The 21,046-nt window shown below is 34.8% G+C and overlaps 1 protein-coding gene across 5 annotated transcripts; it reads left to right on the top strand.

Moving 5' to 3' along the window:
• Positions 1-296: 296 nt before the first annotated feature.
• LOC140445993 (uncharacterized) lies at positions 297-20,716 on the top strand. 5 transcript variants are annotated; one of them, XM_072538470.1, is made up of 4 exons: positions 297-436; positions 11,828-12,120; positions 15,381-17,557; positions 17,624-20,716. In XM_072538470.1, the coding sequence occupies exons 1-4, from the start codon at positions 419-421 to the stop codon at positions 20,581-20,583; spliced, it is 5,448 nt and encodes a 1,815-aa protein (XP_072394571.1). In that variant the 5' UTR covers positions 297-418; the 3' UTR covers positions 20,584-20,716. The 5 variants fall into 5 exon arrangements, with proteins under 5 accessions (XP_072394571.1, XP_072394575.1, XP_072394573.1 ...); XM_072538474.1 differs by having other exon boundaries at positions 15,381-17,917; positions 18,005-20,716; XM_072538472.1 differs by having other exon boundaries at positions 15,381-18,115; positions 18,182-20,716.
• The last annotated feature ends 330 nt before the right edge of the window (positions 20,717-21,046 follow it).

Genomic DNA, 21,046 nt, shown 5'->3' with positions numbered 1-21,046 from the left:
GTTCCAGGTCGCTAGTATTATCTCGTTTGTGCATTTTCTCTTTTTAAGCTCCTATATCAGCTCTCTTTTTTCCATTTTTCTATTATTTTTCCTGTTTTTATACTTTCCAACTCATTATAACCAATAATCATTTCTTTGGTTCTTATTCAGTTTATTTCATATTTTTTATTATATTATATTTTTAAATAATTTTTTTACTGACCATAGACTATCAGATCTTTTAAAAAATATTCAGGATCTAGACTTCCGTCCATTCAAAAACAAATTTTAATTAGCAGGTTTTATCAAAGATAAAATTATAATATCGATGTTGATTTCAAAAATAACCTGGTAAAGTTTCTAATCTCCCCGTCGATAACTTGCCGATATTATATAAGTAAATTTTGCCCAATTTGTTCTCATAGTCTCAAAGTGCAAGATGAAAATGAAAATACTTGTAAGTAGCTCTTTTTGCATTTGCAAAATCTTCGTTAAAAGCATTTAAGAATATTTGTCATTGTCTTTTTTTTATTGATCTTGTTATTTTTGTTTATATGCGTATATGTAGCGAGCATATTTTAAAAATATTTTGAGAATTTTTGGAATACTAACCTCATTATTATCTTCATTGAATATTCTTCAATGTATGTATTTACTGTACATAGGATTCTATATATATATATATATATATATATATATATATATATATATATGTATATATATATATATATATATATATTCTTCTTTTTATGTTGACATGACTCTAATAAGTTGTCGTTCCATCGTTTTCATTGTCTTTCCACTGAACTTATCGTCTTCCGATAGGGAAACCGATATCTGTACTTTTAGCTCTGTTTATAGTGGCTTGCCATAAATTTTATAGGAGTTTCCATTTTTGCTGTTTATAGCAATCTTCTTGTTTTCTCTATTTCGAGTTGTGCTTCTGCCGTGTATGTCATTATTGGCCTAATGATTATTTTGTAAATAATTTTTTAATTTCTTCTTATTTGATGACGTGTCATCTTAAATTTTCTAGCGGGTATATTAAATTTGTGAAGCATATGTTGTATATATACATATAGGTTTAAAACGTTTTCCTATGCCACTCTCTATTGATAGAGAATACCTCTTGTGCTTGTGAGTGTGGTTGTTTCCTTATGTGATAGTCCTATCCTAAGTTTGGACGTCGTCTTGGTCTCTTGATGCCTCTTGCATACGAGTAACATATAGTAATTCCATCTTTTTTCAGTTCCTCTTGCTAAATGTCCCTCCCACTGCCATTTTAGGTATTTGATTTTGTAAATTACATCAGTGACCTAGGTTTTCTGTCCGATCCATTCTATTGTTTTGTGGTATATACGTTTAAAATGTTTTCCTATGCCACCCAATCGCCATTATTCTCGATGTATCCAAAAATGTTTCTTTGTTTCTCAATCTGTTATTTCCTGATTTATGCCTTCTCTCCAACGACGGTGAGTTCTTCTTTTCCTTCTACCATATATTGGTCGTATAAGGATTTGTTTTGGAATTAGATCTTCAGAAATTTTTAAACATGTCCTTCATAATTTTTCTTATTCTTCTGTTTTAAATTCTCTCCAATCTGGATGTTCCTGCCAAACACCTCCAGAAATCCATTTTGGTTGCTTCAATTTTTTGCTTTTATCATTCCTTTATCGCCAATTCTTCACTCCTATTATAGGTGATTATACTTTTATTAATTGTGTTATATATCCTACGTTTGTTGCTATTTGTTATTGATTGGTCCAAAAGTATATTATTTTATCTTCTGCTTCTTTCTTAGCAATTCTGCTTATTAATTTGTAGATCAATACCTCTATGGAAGGTTGTCACTCTTTGCACGGTCGTCCAATACTTTTTTTGCTGATTGGTGATTTATCTCTTGCTATTTTGAGCACACGGGTCTCCCCTATTCTAAGTATGTGGTTATTCCATTCTTTTTTTCTATTTAGTATCCATTCGTTTGTACACTGCAGGTTACATTTTATTTTGTCTTTATGTCTCTTTCGATCTTTCGGCGTATTTTCTGCAATTTTCCTTATTACTTACTTTCAACTCTATCGTTTTCAGTAGCCTTTGTGTTGTAGCTGTATCGGATCTTGTTTCTTAGGCATATATCATTATTGGTCTTACACTGGCTTTATAAATTCTTGACTTCATCTCAGTGGTAATGTGTCTGTTTCGCCATATAGTGTTAGTAAGGCATCCCGCCAGTCTATTTGCTTTTTGTACTTCATTTCTCTTTACTTTGTCCAGTCTAGGTATTTTCTTTCCTCCATTACTTGTTCAATACTGATGCCTCCAATTTCTATTTTACATCTGATCGGTTCTTTGCTGAATACTATTGTTTTAGTTTTCTAAGATGAGATTAATATTGCGTTGGCTGAGTAACAGAGTATTTTTACTTCTTTGTTTCTTATTCTGTATCCTCTTCCGTTATTGACACTTTTAGTGATATCATCAATGATTAAATTAAAGAGAAAATGGCTTAATGAGTCCTGTCTTATTTTGCTGCCTACTTTTTGACTTCCATTTTGTTGTTTGGTAAATGCTTTCAATAGTTTTTATGATATTTAGGGGAACTGCTCTATTATACAGAAGATGAATGATATTTTTGAGTCTTACTCTGTCAAACGCTTTCTTCAAGTCAATTAGACTCACAAATACTGGTATATTATACTCTAGTGATTTGTCAGTAATTTGCTTTATGACAAATATTGCATCTGTACACGATCTTTCAGTACAAAAATCCTGTTGTTCATCTGCAAAACTTATCCTCTGATTCATTATTTCTTGTAAAATTGAAGTTGTAAGTTTTAGGGTAGAATTTAACAAATTTATACTTCTTTAGTGTTCCGGCTGTTTTTATCTTCTTTTTTGAATAGTAGAATAAGTTCGCTGGTTCTCGTTTATTTTTTTTTATACTTTTGTTAATTAATGTTGTTAATTGTTCTGTCATTGCTGCTCCACAATATTTCAGTAATTCGTTTGGTATTCCGTCTTCACCTGCTGCTTTTTTGTTCTTCAGCCTTTCTACAAGTATTCTACGAACTTTTTTTTTATTTATATTGTTCTGAAGCTATTTTTTGTGGCATGTTAAAGTAATTACTATTTAAATGGGAAAAAGCCACAATTAAAGGTTAAAGTACGTTTATTGACGTTTCAATTTCCACTTCGGAAATCGTTCTCAAAATACTTTTGTATTTTGAGAACGAATTTATATTAAGTTCTTCATCTATGGTAATTTGTGGTGTTTCCGGATCTAGCGTCATTTGCTCTTTTTATGCATAGAGCTTTTTAGGTACTCAATCCATGTATCCTTCTCTATGCGTTTTGTTTCTATTAGTTTCTTCACCTCCTTTCTTTGACCTCTTATAAAGCGGTATATTTTCTTTTACAGGCCATAAAAATCATGTTTTATTTCTTTCAAAAAAGGTTCCCAGTGATCATTTTTTATTCTTTTTACAAGTGCATGTGTTTCGATTTGATTATCTTTTTATTATGGCATGTCTCTTCCGTTTTGATTGACATGCATTTTAGGTAAGCTTTTTTCTTTTCTTAACATTTTTTCTTTACTTTTTTTGATGTCAGTCGTATAGGTGAGGCTAGGATATTATGGATTTAGTTGTTATCTCTGAAGTCGGATTTGTTCTGATTTAAAAGTCTTATGAAGTTCCATTTATCAAGTGTAATTGGTGATATTAAATATATCTTTGCTATTCGTGTCGTAGTGATTTTAATACTCTCCAACTTTCTGTGCTTTTACGTCCTCTCAGATGGGAATTTCTCATGTTACACTTTTGCTGCCAGGCTTTATTTTTCTTATAACATATTATTCTGCTCACTTTGACTTATGTCTCATTGTGTACCAGTTTTTCAGCGTCGTCCAGTATTTTTAAAAATTATAAATATTTTTTTTTTCTCATGTTAATCCCTCATTTCACCAATACATGAGTCTTCTCTGGTTCTGAATTTGGCGTCCAAAGGCTCTTATTGCTACCCCCTCTAGGCATATTTTTGTATAGTGGTAGTGCCCTTTGCTATTATTCCATTGTTTAATTTCCAACTTTTGGTCCTGTCTATTTCTTTATAATTCTCTCACGCTTTTTAGTTCTAGGCTCTATAGGTTGTATCTCTTTCCTGGTAATTTCTCTATTTTATATTCTTTTAATTTTTCTCAAATTTCGTCTTGGTCTTTATTGGGTAATGATCACTGCCATAACTAACTCCTCTGTATACTTATATAACATACCTTGTAAATCATCTTTACATTGAGAGATTTGTATTGCATCGTCTGCATGGTAAACTATTTTAAGTTGGTTTTCTTCTATTTGTGATTCTGCTTTCGTTCCTACTTTTTTATTATTGTATCCATCATCAGCTTTAACAATAAAAGGCTCAGAGAATCTCCCGTCTGATCCCATTGAGGTCGGTTAGTTATTCTTCTAATTTTAGTTTTATTGTGTTTTTTTAATATACACAATAAGTATACAATAAGTAGATAACGTCCTTGAATTTAACCGTATCAAATGCCTTCTTCAGGTCTACGAAACCTAAACATACCAGTTTGTTGTATTTTAGTGATTTCTCTTGCACTTGCCGCATTATTAATATAGCGTCGGTGCATGATCTTCCTGATCTACAATCTGATTGTTCTTCCTCTGGTGATATAATTACATCCAGTTTATTTGTTATAACTTTGCCTGTTATATTTGTTATTGTGGTTAATAGGTCGATCCATCTGTATTTCCCCGGGTCCGATTTATTCCCGTTTTTGAGATGAGGCATTAGAATGCTTGATCTTTATTCCAGAATACCATTGTGTTATTTTTAGTTTTATTCTATTATAAACCTACTTATTCTATTGCATAATGCATATTCTATAGTATTATTTTATTAGAAATCTACTTATTCAATCATAACAATTTGCAAGTAGGGATAAAAGTAAACTGCACACTTTTTCATCTGAATGTATCTTGTTTTTATTATTTCGTTCACCTTTTCTTTCATTCTTCATATTTCTTCTTATGTTTCGTAAAAGTTGTGTTTCATATGTGTTGAGAAGGTTTTCGAAGGTTCCTGTTTTATTTTTCTGACCAAAGTATTTGTTACATTTCAGATTCCTTTGTAAGGACTGTAGGCTTGCTGTGCTTGTTGTGTCCTGTATTGTGTACATTATCAGCAAGCACAAATTCATACTAACACCTAATAAATTATGGGTTTGTGTTTCTACTTTTCTCATCTCTATTGTACTTATGGATTTGGTTTTGTTTATAAAAGGCTTTCCTTTTTGATGTTTTCGGGCAACATTTATATAAAGTGTATGTTCTATTTCTACTCTTCTAATAAAATTGCCGCTGCAGCTAACATTTTTCTTTTGCCTGTTTCTACTGTTAGATATAATTCTTCACAACAATAATGTTTTTTTTTGCTTGTTCACCTTCGTTCTGTCCATCTCGATCTTTTATGTCACTGATACATTTATGACTTTTACCAATTCTATTTCTTTTCTGTCATCGTTGTCATCTTCTGTTATTATATTACTATTTAGTACTTCATAAATAATCTACTTTCATCTCTTTAAAATTTCAGTCTAATCTATTAGATATACAAGCTTCTTTTTTTTAATTTCTGAGAAACTTAAAAACTTACTTTCTTAGAAACATCTTTTATTGCTGCTGTTTTTATTTTGTCAGGTTGTTTCAATATCTTTTTCTTTATTATCACCATTTACCATTTTACTTAATTTCAGTTTGTACGGGTGCATTTCTTTCTCATTTTCTACATGAATTAGAGTGAGTTTAGTTTTTATTTTTGCTCTTACAATAAGATGATATGAATGAACACATACGTATATACACTTCTCCAAGAAATTAACGCACCACTTCAATAAATCAATTTTATTTGTAAACAGGCAAAGAATAAAAAATAAAACTTCACCAGATTTATTCTACATTTTATTAGTAATTATAACAATTTATCTAATCATCAGAAAATGTTTAAGTACAAGAGAAAAAAAAATAAAACGGAAAATTCTAAAAAAATAATGATAAGAAAAGTAAACTAAAATATGAAAAAAGTCTTAATAACGAGTGTTTCCACCTCTACTACGTATAACAGCCTCACATCGTTGGCCCATACTTAAAATTAATTGCTGCTGTATTTCATTTTGGTCTAGTTCTCTCCAAATCTGGATCAGCCTCTCTCCCACTTCCTGTAAGTTATTTGGTTGGATCGGTGTCGCTCTTAATCGCCTACCAAGGATATTCCACAAATTTTCAATCGGATTTAAATTCGGACTATGTGCTGGCCATTCTATAGTGTTAACTTCTACCTCTTCTAAATAATTTCTGATGATCTGTGCAGCGTGAGGTCTGGCATTATCTTGTATTAGTAAGAAATTTTCACCGATATAAGGAGCGAATGGTACTACAGGATGTTGCTTCAGGATCTCCAATATGTACCTGTCAGCTGTGACAGTTCCATTTTTTATGACCACTAGGTCTGTACGTGCGGTCAAAGAAATACCACCCCACACCATAACGAATCCTCCACCAAAAAATGTGGTGTGTGAGATGTTACAGTAAGCATATCGTTCATTGGGTCGTCGCAACACACGAACACGTCTGTCGTTATTGTACAAACAAAATCGGGATTCATCAGTAAATAGCGCTCGTTCCTAGTCAGCCTCTAACCAATTAACGTGTTCTCTGGCAAAATGTAGTCTCCGCCTTCGATGCTCTGCAGTTAATAGAAGACCTCGGGTGGCAATCCTAGGTGTTAAGTTGTATTCCCTAAGTCGCTGTCAAACAGTTTCAGTACTAATTTGTATAGAATGCACGTCTAGAAGCTGAATTTGTAGACTTCGATGTGTTACACAACGTTGTCGAAGAGCAGAAATTCTTAAAAATTAATCTTGAATAGGTATAGTTACCCGGTTTCGTCCTTGCCCTGGTCTGCGAGTATGATCCCCTGTTTCGAGGAATCTTTCTAACAGTATCACTGCTTGGGCACATTCATCTCGGGTTAAATTACGTGATTGACGCTCCATAATAAACACAATTAACAATAATCAACAATTAAGCAGTAGCCGAATAAAATTCGTGAACACTTGGAAATTAGTATATTTATAAAATTAGTACATTTTTCGCTTCTTTTTGTTTTGTTGCAAAAAAAACTATAGCGATAAAACACAGTCAATAAATATAGAGTGTACGAATATCATAACAAGGGGCTTGCAAAATATAACATTCCAATGAAAATTTTTATTAACGCTAATAAAATATTTTAATATTTCAAAGTGGTGCGTTAATTTCTTGGAGGAGTGTAATTGCTTAAAGTTTTCACCATAGTTTTGTTATTGTTTTAGGTGAAAATGAACATTTTTTAATGTATTTTGTAAATTTACAGGATTTTGAAAAATTACTTCTTCTAAAAAGATGTTCTCTGTACTTTTTATTCTATTTAACCCGTTTACGTAATATATTTTTTTAACAAGAGGAGGCAAACTCGACCATTTTCAATTGATATCATGTATATAATTTTGTTTGATAACTATAATGTATTTATCTTTTTTAACGTTGAGTATTAATCCATGCTGATCAGAGACTGGTTTTATTTTGTTTTTTTGATTTTGAAGGTCTTCTCGGCAATTAGCCAGAACTAAAGTATGTATGTATATATAGCGTTAACAGGTCTTTTGGGTCCATCGCTGGATAAGTAATTTCCATCAATTTCTGTTCCTAGCTGTTAGCTTCCAATCTCTAATTCTCATATCTCTGACATCTTCTTGACTTGTCTAATACCTTAGATTCGTTTTAGATGTTCGAGCTATTCTCGTCTACGTTTCTCATACTTTTGTTATTGTAGGGTAAGCATACAATTGGTACACTTCTACATTAGTTCCTCTTTTTTATTCGCCCTCTACTAGTTTTTACACTCTTATTTTTGGTTTAGATCACGAGATATATCTTTGTCTTCAATTATTTTGTTTACGATCCTGACCAAAAGCATATCTGTTGCTTTTGGTCAGCTTCCGGTTGATTTCAGTCTCTTCTTTGCATGTCTCATAAATAAAAATACCTAAGTACATATAGTTATCCACTTTTGCGAATTCTACAACTGATCCATCCTCTACTGCTAATTTAAGGGAGCCCTTGGTGTATTTTTCCCTTTTTGCTCAAGATTTCTATGTATTTGGATTTATTATTATTAACTTTTAGTGCTAACTTTTAGTGTCTTTTTGCTATACTTGTCAGTTATTTTTTATTTCGCCACATCATCTGCGTACTCTACGTATTGGTGCTCTTTGTACAAAATAGTGCCGGACCTATTTGTCTCACTTCTTCTTCTTCTTAAAGTGCCTATCCGTTCCGGATGTTGGCGATCATCACGGCTATCTTTACTTTATTTATTGCAGCGCGGAACAGTTCAGTGGTAGTCGTGTTATACCACTTTCGTAAATTTTGAAGCCAGGAAATGCGTCTTCTTCCCGGTCCTCTCTTACCATTTACTTTCCCTTGAAGAATCAGCTGGAGAAGGCCATAACGTTCTTGATTTCTCATTACATGTCCTAGATATTCCAACTTTTTAGTTTTGACGGTCATGAAAATTTCACATTCTTTCCCCATTCTACGCAAGACCTCCACATTAGTAACTCTGTCAACCCAGGATATACGTAAGATGCGCCTATAACACCACATTTCGAAAGCTTCTAGCCGATTCATAGATGAAACCGTCAGTGTCCATGCTTCCATTCCGTAGAGCAGAACTGTGAATATGTAGCAGTTCAATAGACGGCATTTTGTTTTTAATGATATGTCTCGACTGTTGAAAATGGTTCTCATTCTAACGAATGCTGCTTTTGCTTTTATTATTCGCTGTTTAATTTGTCTCACTAACGCTTACAGTTTTTTCTAGAGCTATATTAAATAGCAAGGAAGATAACGGGTCTCCTTGGCGTACAACTTTTGTTCACTTTGAATCCTTCTGAGACTGTACCGTTGCATTACACAGCACAAATGGTTTGTCTTATTGTCAATTTCACCAATCTTACTATTTTCTATGGTACTTAATTTTTTTTAGCATATCTATTTATTTGTTTCTGTCTATTGTATCGTAGGCAGCTTTGTTATCAACGAAAAGTACTTGTACTGAAATGTTGTATTTATTGCAATTGATCAGAATTTGTTTTAGCACAAAAAATTGATCACTTAATGATCTTTTCTTGCGAAATCCTCCCTGGTATCCTCCTAAATTCTTCTTTACATATATTTCTAATCGTTTTTTAATTAGTATGGCGAGTACTTTGTATATTACCTACAACAAGGATATTCCTCTATAGTTTGCGAATTCAATTTTATTTCACTTTTTGTTTATAGAAATTATAATGGATTTGTCTTATTCCTGGTTCGTACATGTTTTTTTTATTCCATGTACCTATTTTTCTTGTATCAGAAAATTTATTCATGCTTCTAGCTGAGCGGGGGATTCTTAGCAACCCTGCTCCATCTAAGCAGCCCCGTACTTTGCGCCATTCTATTTATTAGCCATTTTCCATGATTGTTTCTTGGAAAAGTTAAGCTCTAAGTGATTTCTTGTTGCCTTCCTAGAGTGTGTAGTAGAAGAAAATATATTAACCTGTCTGTCCTTGGAAACATAATAGCCATTCGAGGTAGGAAGAAACAAGAGTTAGCCAAGAGAAACTGATGGGAAAGACTAAAGACATTTCACTCAAGACATCTGATAAAGAGTAAAATGTGAAGGCTCTTATTATATACCCGGTGCGTTTCATAAGCGTATAAGTATTGATACACTTTGTGTTTCTTCTCTTATTTCGGCATGTTGACTACAGACTGTATGGCTTTTCCAGCATACCATAGCATGGAGGATAAATTGCCCATTATTTTTACAATGTAAACATCCCAACTCCATGGCCTGACTGACTTAACCTGGTTGGAAAGGCTACACAATCCCAACTAATATCAAACCCAACATCAATTCTTCAGATTCATCTGATAGTAGTTCTGCCACTTCCCATTTTTATGAGTATCCATAACGTGTACTACTACTCTCCATCGCTATAGTGAGTGTCCAGAATTAAATTCTATAGCATAGTATTACGAAAATATAACATCGTAAGAGCCTTATTGTGACTTTTAAAGAGTTTGGCCATGCTCTTAAATAAACTCCTAGTCTTTTCTATATTATCTCTTATCTCCTCTAAATGATCCCATTGTTCGTTTACTGTTGTTACAAGAAAGATAAGTTGTTTTACTTGATACACTCGTGTACATTTGATTAGCACTTTAGAGTTTAGTTTTTGATATGTTTATTTCTGGGGCAAATCTTTCACATAAAAGTATTTTATGTCTACAATTTTGCAAGGCTTCACTAAATATTTCCTCTAAATATATTTTACATAATAGAGGCAAAATTGTACATCCTTGACTATATCTAAATCACTTTCTTCGGTTATGTTAGGTTAGGTTTCGTCGGTAGTGACGGAACTTGTGACCATTACACATATTAGCCTATATTTTTCGCAGTTTTTTGCACCCTGTTTCGTTGATTGTGTAATAAATTCTGAAAATAGCCAAAATTTTGGAATATTGCCTGTGTCATAGATATTATAAAAATATTACGTAGTATTAATAGTGATTGTTCATCAAGAAGTTTAAGAAATTCAGACTGAACTCCGTCTGGTCTTGGAGCTTTCCCTTCTTTAGGGATATTATGGCGGCTCCTATTTCTGCTACTAGTATAGCTGATACGGATTCCTTAGTAATTGGGGACTAGGTCTTTCTCTCAGTAAATAATAAATTTCGTACATAATTTTTCCAGGTCTTATCAATACTTCGTTTGCCAACGATTACCTCTCCATTTTTAATAACAAGTTGGCTTACTCTGTTAACATTTGCCTGTTATTTCTCTTAACCTCTTATGTACGTTGAAATCATCATATTTACTTTATAGAATTTTGATTTCTTGACATTTTTTTTTGTAGTTCATTCTGTGTGGCTTCTCTGGCTTTTCTCTGTTTTTGTCATTGTAATGTTTTATACATAGAATTATAGTTCTTGTTTTTCCTTTATTCTTTTTTCAACTGCAAAATCTGTGTTGTCATTCATGTATTTTTTTACTTTATTTTTTATTTATAAAATCATCTTTGATATTTTTTATCGCTTTCTTAAGTAATTCAATCTTCTGTTATGTATCTTTCGTTGTACTATCGATTTTTTTAAATGTTTTATTTAATGTTGTGCTGACTATTGTGTTTACTTCTTTACATATTAGTTGTTGTATTTTCTTTAACCTGCTTTTATACTATTGACCTGGGTAGGTTTTAATAAAAAGTTAAAACTTTGTTATCTTTGTTACTAAGTATTTTAGTATCGTGTATTAATGTGATTACCTCAGTTGTCTCTAGGTGATTGTCATGTATACAGGCGTCTATGTGACAGTTGATGGTAATTGGTGAGATACCCATTGATTCCCTTTGTTGATTTCTCTCTCCCAATCCAGAAAGAGCAATATATTGTCTACATATGATGTATAAGGTTGCTTATTTGTTCGTTAATTTTGCAATTTCCTCATCATTGTTGTCTGCTGTGGGTACATAGTGTATTTATTTGTAGCAAGAGCAACAGTACTATCGGCCACTGGAATAAAGTTGTTAACATGTAAACGTAATCTCTTATTATTAGCTCTAATGTCGACAGCTTGTTTTTGGAAAACTAAATTAAACTTAAAATTATAGGACTATAATATAAAACATAGCAATATTCTATTATAAATGAATGTTCTAATTTTTCAATTACTTTTATTTCAGATATCGTTCGTCCTCGTCGTAGGAGTCTCCCATGGGGCTCTCCTAGGAAAAAATGGAATCCTGGCATCAACTGCCAAAAAAATTGGCCTAGGCAATATTATAAACGTCAGTGCTGACGCCGAAGCTAACCTTTTAGGAAACAAAGTTGGAGTTGATGGTGCAGTTGGTATTGGTGGCGATGGAATCGGGGCCCACCTCGCAGGAGATGCTGATGTTTTGGGACAGAAACTTAATGTCCATGGTGATGTACTTGAAGGACATGCTATTGACCAACACAACCATGAAGTATTTAGGTAAGACAAACGTTTATTTTACAAATATCAATATTTCATTTTCTTTTTCGTTTTATTTGATCCAAGTTTTTACTTATATAATATATATATATATATATATATGTTAATCGGTTTATCCAGATGTTTTCTTCTTCTTTCTACTTTATAAATAGGCTTAATGCCTGTTTTAATCATCATCATCAGTGGTGCTACAGCTCTAGTTGAGCCTTGACCTTCCCCAGTCTATTTCGCCAGTCGTTTCTGTTCATCGCCAACCGTTGCCAATTTGCCGCGCCGATTTTCCTTGCGTCCTCGTCCACACCGTCCATCCATCTCAGTCGTGGTCTGCCTCTACTCCTATTTCCCACTGGGACCGATAATAGAGTTCGTCTGGGTGGGTAATTTTCATTTGCTCTTGACACATGTCCAGCCCATCTAAGCCTACCTATTTTTATGAAGGATATTACATCTCTACCATTTACTATTTTTTTTTTTACTATTTTTTTATACTTCTCGTACAATTCGAAATTATATCGCCTTCTCCAAATACCATTCTCACAGAATGCGCCCATTATTCTTCTTAGTATCTTCCTTTCGAAGACGAGCAGAAGATTTGCGTCTGTTTTGGAGATGGTCCATGTTTCTGACCCATATGTCAACACTGGTAGGATGAGTGTTCTATATATTATTAGTTTGGTTTTCTGGCTTTAATTTCTGTTTTTCAGCTGCTTGCTTAGTCCAAAATAACATTTGTGTGCTAGCAGTACCCTCCATTTTACTTCTTCAGATGTGTCATTATCGTTTGTTATGAGAGAACCCAAATATGTAAACTTATTTACTACCTCAAAATTATATTGGTCTATACTGAAGTTTTCTTCGACGTTTTTAGCTCTATCTCTGTTATTTGGAATAGATGCTAACATTTTGGTTTTTTCCTCGTTTATTTTAAGGCCCATATTTTGTGCGGCTGTCAAGAAGGTGGAAGTCATCTCTTTAAGTCCTCGTGTAGTACGTGCGATCAAATCCAGATCGTCAGCGTAAGCCATAATCTGCGTTGATTTATTAAAGATTGTTCCCCTATTGTGTAACTCGGCATCTCTTATAGTCTTTTCTAACGCTATATTAAAGAGAAGGCATGCCAGCGCGTCTCCCTGCCGTAACCCTGCATATGTTTCAAACGCTTGTGACATATCGCCTTGTATTTGCATTCTGCAGATCACTTTACTCATAGTTGTTTTTACGAGCCTTATTAATTTATGGGGAATGTTAAGTTCATTCATGGCTTCGTATAATTTACCTCTTAGGACGCTATCATACGCTGACTTAAAGTCCACAAAGAGATGGAACGTGTCGATATTAAATTCTAATGCCTGTTTTACTTCGGTTTTTAATCTCAATTGACGTTGTCTGGCCATCTTTTCCTCGGTCGTCCCAATGATCTTCTTCCGTTTGGCGATTTGTCTCTTGTTATTCGTACTATTCTATTTTCTATCATTCTTTTGATGTGTTGATACCATTTCACTGTTTTTCTTTTGGTCCAAGCGTTTATTTCCTCTATACCACATCTCGCTCGTATTTCCTCACTTCTTATTTTGTCTCTTAGAGTTTGGTTTGTTATTTTTCGTAAGACTTATTGTTGATTTATATATTTTGGTTTTCGTTTCCGTTGTGAGCTATTTGTTTCTCCAAATTGTGTTGTTGACACATTCTGCTACTCTATTTGCCATGTTCACTTGTTTTTGTACTTCTTCTGCCACTTTTCCGTAACTTAACGACTAGTTTACATCGTCTCGGTTCCGCTGATATCACTATCGCTTTAGTTTTTTCCGTTGAGATCTTCATGTTGTATATGAGCGCCGTATCTTTGAATTCTTTAATTAATCTTTGTAGGTCATCTTCATTTTCGGCTGTTATTATGGCGTTGTTGCGATAGTTTTGCGATAGTGCGAATTCTCACTCTATCAAACGCTTTCTTCAAATCTATCAGACACATATATGCTGGTTTGTTGTATTCCAGCGACTTTTCTTTCATTTGTCTTATTACAAAAATTGCATCCGTGCATGATCTTCCTGTCCGAAATCCTTGCTGTTTCTCTTGTAGAGATATTCGTTTGTTTATTTTTGTCGCTATTATTCTTGTTGTCAATTTGAGTGTTGTATTTAATAGATTTATTGCTCGATAACTATTGGGGTCTTGCTTATCTCCTTTTTTGAAGAACATCACCATGATCGCTCTCCTCCGTTCATCTGGTATTCTGTTCGTGGTGATTATTTTATTATTAAGAAGTTGCAGTTGTTGTACAAGGTGATCACCTCCATATTTTAAGAGTTCATTTGGTATTTGATCTTCTCCTAGTGACTTTCTGTTTTCTAATTTGTTTATTCCTTCTTTCACATGGTTTTGGAAGATTTCGGTCTTTTCCTCAGTTATTATATTGTTTCTGGTAAAGGATCTTCGTTTTGTTTTTTAAACATTTCTGTCAGGAAGGCCACCCATGTATCCTCTTTTATGTGTTCTATTTCAACTAGTTGTTTCATTTCGCTTCTTTGTTGTCTTATGAAGCGCCATACTTGTTTCTGTTGTCCATAGAAATCCATCTTTAGTCCTTTTGTGAATCTTTCCCAGTAATCTGTTTTTGTGTTTCTTGCCATTTAATGAGTTTCAGTTCTTATTCTTTTATATTCTTTATATGATTTATTCTTATCCAGATTTGTACAAAAATAATGATTTTTGTTAAGTAATTTTTTAAGTGTAGTTTTTTTTTAAACCATCTATTATAAAACGATAAACCGAACGTCCTGCAAAAATTGGCTCATTATACATCTTCCACCTTTTATTACATAATACACATTCCAGATTTCTAAAACATCTTACTATACTGTGTACAGTTCTAGCGAATGGGTACAAAGTATGATCAAACCCCCTTATATTTATTTATCTAGGAAAATGCATTGTATACATGTCTACTTGAAATACAGAGTTATATTTTCCTAATTAAATAAAAATGTTTACATTTTTAATACATTATAAATCGCCACGATCCTTCGATAGTTTTAGACCCATTTGTATACCAGATGTAACGGTGCAGTCGTAGAGTATTCCGTTTGTCCTAATTCCTCTTGTAGGCAGAAGTGTATCTAAAAACGTACTTAAAAAAAAACTTCATTTCTTGATATCTATGATATTGCTATGTCCTGATAAAAGCATAACGGTACTTAGATTGTTATAGATATTACCTATTTTATTCATATTATTATTCATATACTTTTTTCTTTTACAGAGACAACCGTGGTCGTCAATACACCCTTCAACGTCAGTACATTGGTTCCAATTCAGTTTTGGTCAGAAAATACTTGGACAATGGACAAATTTACGTCGATGGTGCAGAAAATGATAATGTATTGCAACATTCTCAAAACGGTGGATTTGTTCTTAACGGAAACAGTGGCTCCAATGGTGTATTGATCATCGGTGGAAATCAAGTTCAACAAGGAGGACCCCTTGTTAATGGAGGTTCTGGTTTGATTGCTACATCTAGAGATAGAGACGCAACAGTTCGTATACCAATAGGTTTTGATATTACCGGTCGCCATTTACCTGATCTATCCACAACTATAGAAATAGATCCCGGTTTTGATGGTTCTAGGAGAAATAATATAGAACTAGATCCAGGTTTCGCTGGTCCATGGAGAAATCTATTGAATATTAAGAGTGTATCACCGCTACATTGGCAAGAATGGCTCCTTGAACAAAAACAAAAAAATAAAAACATTGATTTAACAATTATTGAAAACTGGATTAATCAGCAACATCAAGTATTAAAGGTAGATATTGGAATTATAGAGGGATGGATCATTCAGCAACAAAACTCTAATCCCAACTTTTTGTATAACTGGATAATTAATAAACAGGTACCTAATATACTAAATAACATAAGGCAGACAACTATTGGGCAAAGTTGGTCTTTAAATGGAAAGCTTACGTTACCCAATGGAAAAGTAGGACAGCAAATTTATATTCCTGACATGAGATCTTGGGATGGAAAACTAAGACCACCACCAGAGCAGAAAGTAACGCCAGAAGTTTGGCAACAATGGTTAATCCAGCAAAAGCAGAAGAACAACGTTGATTTAACTGTTATCGAAAACTGGATCTACCAGCAGCATAAAACATTGAACCTGAATGTTGACTTTTTGGAGGGATGGATTATGCAGCAACAACAGTCAAATCCTAGCTTTTTATACAACTGGATAGTCAAAAAACAAATTCCTGATCTTTCAAGCAGACTTTTATTTGATCGCCCAACATCCAGAGATAGGGACTCTTCTGTAGTCCTAGATTTTGGTAAAAATATTCTAGATCAAGTTAAGAATGGTGCTGATAAGACAGTTCAAGTTATTGACGATGTTTTAAGACGCCCAACATCCAGAGACAGAGATGCAACTGTTGTTCTTGGAGGTAATGACAGATTTATTGTTGACCGCCCAACTTTTGACCTTCCAACATCCAGAGACAGGGATGCAACTGTTGTTCTTGGAGGTAATGGCAACCTTGTTTTAGATCGTCCAACATCCAGAGACAGAGATGCAACTGTTGTTCTTGGAGGTAATAGAAACCCTGTTTTAGACCGACCAACATCAAGAGACAGAGACGCAACTGTTGTTCTTGGAGGTAATAACAGACCTGTTGTTGACCGCCCAACATTTGACCTTCCAACATCCAGAGATAGAGACGCAACTGTTGTTCTTGGAGGTAATAACAGACCTGTTGTTGACCGCCCAACATTTGACCTTCCAACATCCAGAGATAGAGACGCAACTGTTGTTCTTGGAGGTAATGGAAATCTTGTTTTGGACCGTCCAACATCCAGAGACAGAGATGCAACTGTTGTTCTTGGAGATAATGACAGACCTCTTGTTGACCGTCCAACATCTAGGGACAGAGATGCAACTGTTGTTCTTGGAGGTAATAGCAACCTTATTTTAGACCGTCCAACATCAAGAGACAGAGACGCAACTGTTGTTCTTGGAGGTAATGACAGACCTGTTGTTGACCGCCCAACATTTGACCTTCCAACATCCAGAGATAGAGACGCAACTGTTGTTCTTGGAGGTAATGGAAATCTTGTTCTGGACCGTCCAACATCAAGAGACAGAGACGCAACTGTTGTTCTTGGAGGTAATGACAGACCTGTTGTTGACCGCCCAACATTTGACCTTCCAACATCCAGAGATAGAGACGCAACTGTTGTTCTTGGAGGTAATGGAAACCCTATTTTAGACCGTCCAACATCCAGAGACAGAGACGCTACTGTTGTTCTTGGAGGTAATGGAAACCTTGTTCTGGACCGTCCAACATCCAGAGACAGAGACGCAACTGTTGTTCTTGGAGGTAATGAGAGACCTGTGCTTGATCGCCCAACATCCAGAGACAGAGACGCAACTGTTGTTCTTGGAGGTAATGGCAACCTTGTTCTAGACCGTCCAACATCCAGAGACAGAGATGCAACTGTTGTTCTTGGAGGTAATGACAGACCTGTTTTTGACCGCCCAACATTTGACCTTCCCACATCCAGAGACAGAGATGCAACTGTTGTTCTTGGAGGCAATGACAGACCTGTTGTTGATCGTCCAACATTTGACCTTCCAACATCCAGAGACAGAGATGCAACTGTTGTTCTTGGAGGTAATGACAGACCTGTTGTTGACCGCCCAACATCTAGGGACAGAGATGCAACTGTTGTTCTTGGAGGTAATTCCAACCTTGTTTTCGATCGTCCAACATCCAGAGACAGAGACGCAACTGTCATTCTTGGAGGTAATGATAGACCTGTTCTTGATCGCCCAACATCCAGAGACAGAGATGCAACTGTTGTTCTTGGAGGTAATGGCAATTTTGTTTTAGATCGTCCAACATCCAGAGACAGAGACGCAACTGTTGTTCTTGGAGGTAATGATAGACCTGTTCTTGATCGCCCAACATCCAGAGACAGAGATGCAACTGTTGTTCTTGGAGGTAATGGCAATTTTGTTTTAGATCGTCCAACATCCAGAGACAGAGACGCAACTGTTGTTCTTGGAGGTAATGACAGACCTGTTGTTGACCGCCCAACATTTGACCTTCCAACTTCCAGAGATAGAGACGCCACTGTTGTTCTTGGAGGTAATGGAAATCTTGTTCTGGACCGTCCAACATCCCGAGACAGAGATGCAACTGTTGTTCTTGGAGGTAATGACAGGCCTGTTGTTGACCGTCCAACTTTTGACCTACCAACATCAAGAGACAGAGATGCAACTGTTGTTCTTGGAGGTAATGGCAACCTTGTTTTAGATCGTCCAACATCCAGAGACAGAGATGCAACTGTTGTTCTTGGAGGTAATGACAGACCTGTTGTTGACCGTCCAACTTTTGACCTACCAACATCCAGAGACAGAGATGCAACTGTTGTTCTTGGAGGTAATGGTAACCTTGTTTTAGATCGTCCAACATCCAGAGACAGAGATGCAACTGTTGTTCTTGGAGGTAATGACAGACCTGTTGTTGACCGTCCAACTTTTGACCTACCAACATCCAGAGACAGAGATGCAACTGTTGTTCTTGGAGGTAATGGCAACCTTGTTTTAGATCGTCCAACATCTAGAGACAGAGACGCAACTGTTGTTCTTGGAGGTAATGACAGACCTGTTGTTGACCGTCCAACTTTTGACCTACCAACATCCAGAGACAGAGATGCAACTGTTGTTCTTGGAGGTAATGGTAACCTTGTTTTAGATCGTCCAACATCTAGAGACAGAGACGCAACTGTTGTTCTTGGAGGTAATGACAGACCTGTTGTTGACCGTCCAACTTTTGACCTACCAACATCCAGAGACAGAGATGCAACTGTTGTTCTTGGAGGTAATGGCAACCTTGTTTTAGACCGTCCAACATCCAGAGACAGAGACGCAACTGTTATTCTTGGAGGTGATGACAAAGTTATTGTTGATCGTCCAACGTTTGACCTCCCAATATCCAGGGACAGAGATTCTTCAGTTGTTCTTGATCGCCCAACATCCAGAGATAGAGATGCTTCTGTGATTCTAGGTATTGGTAAAAACGTTTTAAACAACGTTAAAAGTAGTGCTGACAGCGATTCTTCTGTAGTAATTGAACTTCCTATATCAAAGAATAAAGATTCTTCAGTTCTTCTTAACGGTAACGGCAATAAATTAGACCTACCAACCGGCAATATAGAAATAGATCCTGGCTTTGCTGGTCCATGGAGAAATATATTGAACATTAAAAAAGTACAACCAGAAGATTGGCAAAAATGGTTGATTCAACAGAAACAAAAGAACAATATTGATATAACTGTCATTGAAAACTGGATAAATGAACAACATGAAGTACTGAAACTAGACCAAGGTCGGATAGAAGGATGGATCATTCAGCAACAGAACTCAAATCCAAGCTTTTTGTATAACTGGATAATTAGGAAACAAGTTCCCAATATTTTAAATGGAAAAGGACCAATAGTAGAACCATCTTGGAATGGAAAAGGACCAATTGTAGAACCTACATGGAATGTAAAAGTCGAAAAAGTAACCCCAGAAGATTGGCAAAAATGGGTAATCCAGCAAAAACAACAGAACAACGTTGATTTAAGTGTTATCGAAAACTGGATCTACCAGCAACACCAGGTATTAAATCAAGACGTAGGAGACTTGGAGGGATGGATCATCCAGCAACAAAGATTGAATCCTAGCTTTTTGTACAACTGGATAATCAAGAAAGAGGTTCCTGAAATTTCATCCCAATGGTTTGTCCAACGTAAAGGTTCACAAACTGAAGAACCTGAAGTTTCCCGTCTATGGATAAACGGACAAATTGTTGAAAGCGTAGCACCAGGTGTTTGGCAGAAATGGATAATTGAACAAAAAGAGAAATACAACATCGATATAAGCGTTGTAGAAAAATGGATAAATCAACAACACCAACAATTGAAGTTGGAAGTTGGATTCTTGGAAGGGTGGATTATCCAACAACAAAAAAACAATGCCAACTTCTTGTACAACTGGGTAGTCAAGAAGCAAGTTCCAAGTGTTTCATATCAATGGAAGGTTGAACGTGTGGTTTCACAACAACCACAAAGTTCCGGCACTCTTCACGTTTGGATCAATGATAAAAGCGTCGAGAAAGTTGCCCCTGAGGTTTGGCAAAAATGGATAACTGAACAACAAGAAAGAAACGGCATTGATGTAAGTCTTGTAGAGAAATACATCAATAAATGGCACGAATCGCTGAAGGTAGATGTTGCATATTTGGAAGCATGGGTCATCCAAGAACAACAAGCTGACTCCAAATTTTTGTATAGATGGACAGTCGAAAGAAAAATTCCCGCTATTTCTTACAAGTGGAAGATTGAAAGACAGACAGTACAACCTGTAATCACAAGCAGCTCTTCACATTCCTACACATGGAAAGTAGAAAAGCACACACAATAGTAGGAAATTAAATAACATCTTGTGTGTGCTCTAGTCACGGACAATTAAAAAATAAATAGTCGATCCTGTTCTTTTTCCTAATCCTTTATTATACACTATCTATTTGTATATTTAAATAAAATTATAAAAACTTTTCGACTTTTCTTTTAGTTAAACCAATAATTTTCCTAAAATTAACAAAAAGAACTATCTTGTAAACATAAGGAAACCAAATATTAAATATATATATATATATATATATATATATATATATATATATATATATATATATATATATATATATATATATATATATATATAATATAAGTGACATCCACCAATATAAAATAAATGAATCGCACTAGAGGTAATGAAAGAAGACTGATTAGATATAGCATAAAAAATAATAAAGGATCTAATAATCTAATATACGAATCGGAAAAATAATCCTGTGGAATTATGAAAATAACGATAAACCGAGTAA

Source organism: Diabrotica undecimpunctata, chromosome 7 (assembly GCF_040954645.1).
Source record: "Diabrotica undecimpunctata isolate CICGRU chromosome 7, icDiaUnde3, whole genome shotgun sequence".
NCBI lineage: Eukaryota > Metazoa > Arthropoda > Insecta > Coleoptera > Chrysomelidae > Diabrotica > Diabrotica undecimpunctata.
The sequence above is the reverse complement of the archived record's forward strand: the minus strand, read 5'-3'. Positions and strand labels throughout refer to the sequence as shown.

Coding starts and splice junctions, on each gene's coding strand:
- LOC140445993 (XM_072538469.1), top strand. Junction 12,121..15,380: donor CACAACCATGAAGTATTTAG/GTAAGACAAACG, acceptor TTTCTTTTACAG/AGACAACCGTGGTCGTCAAT.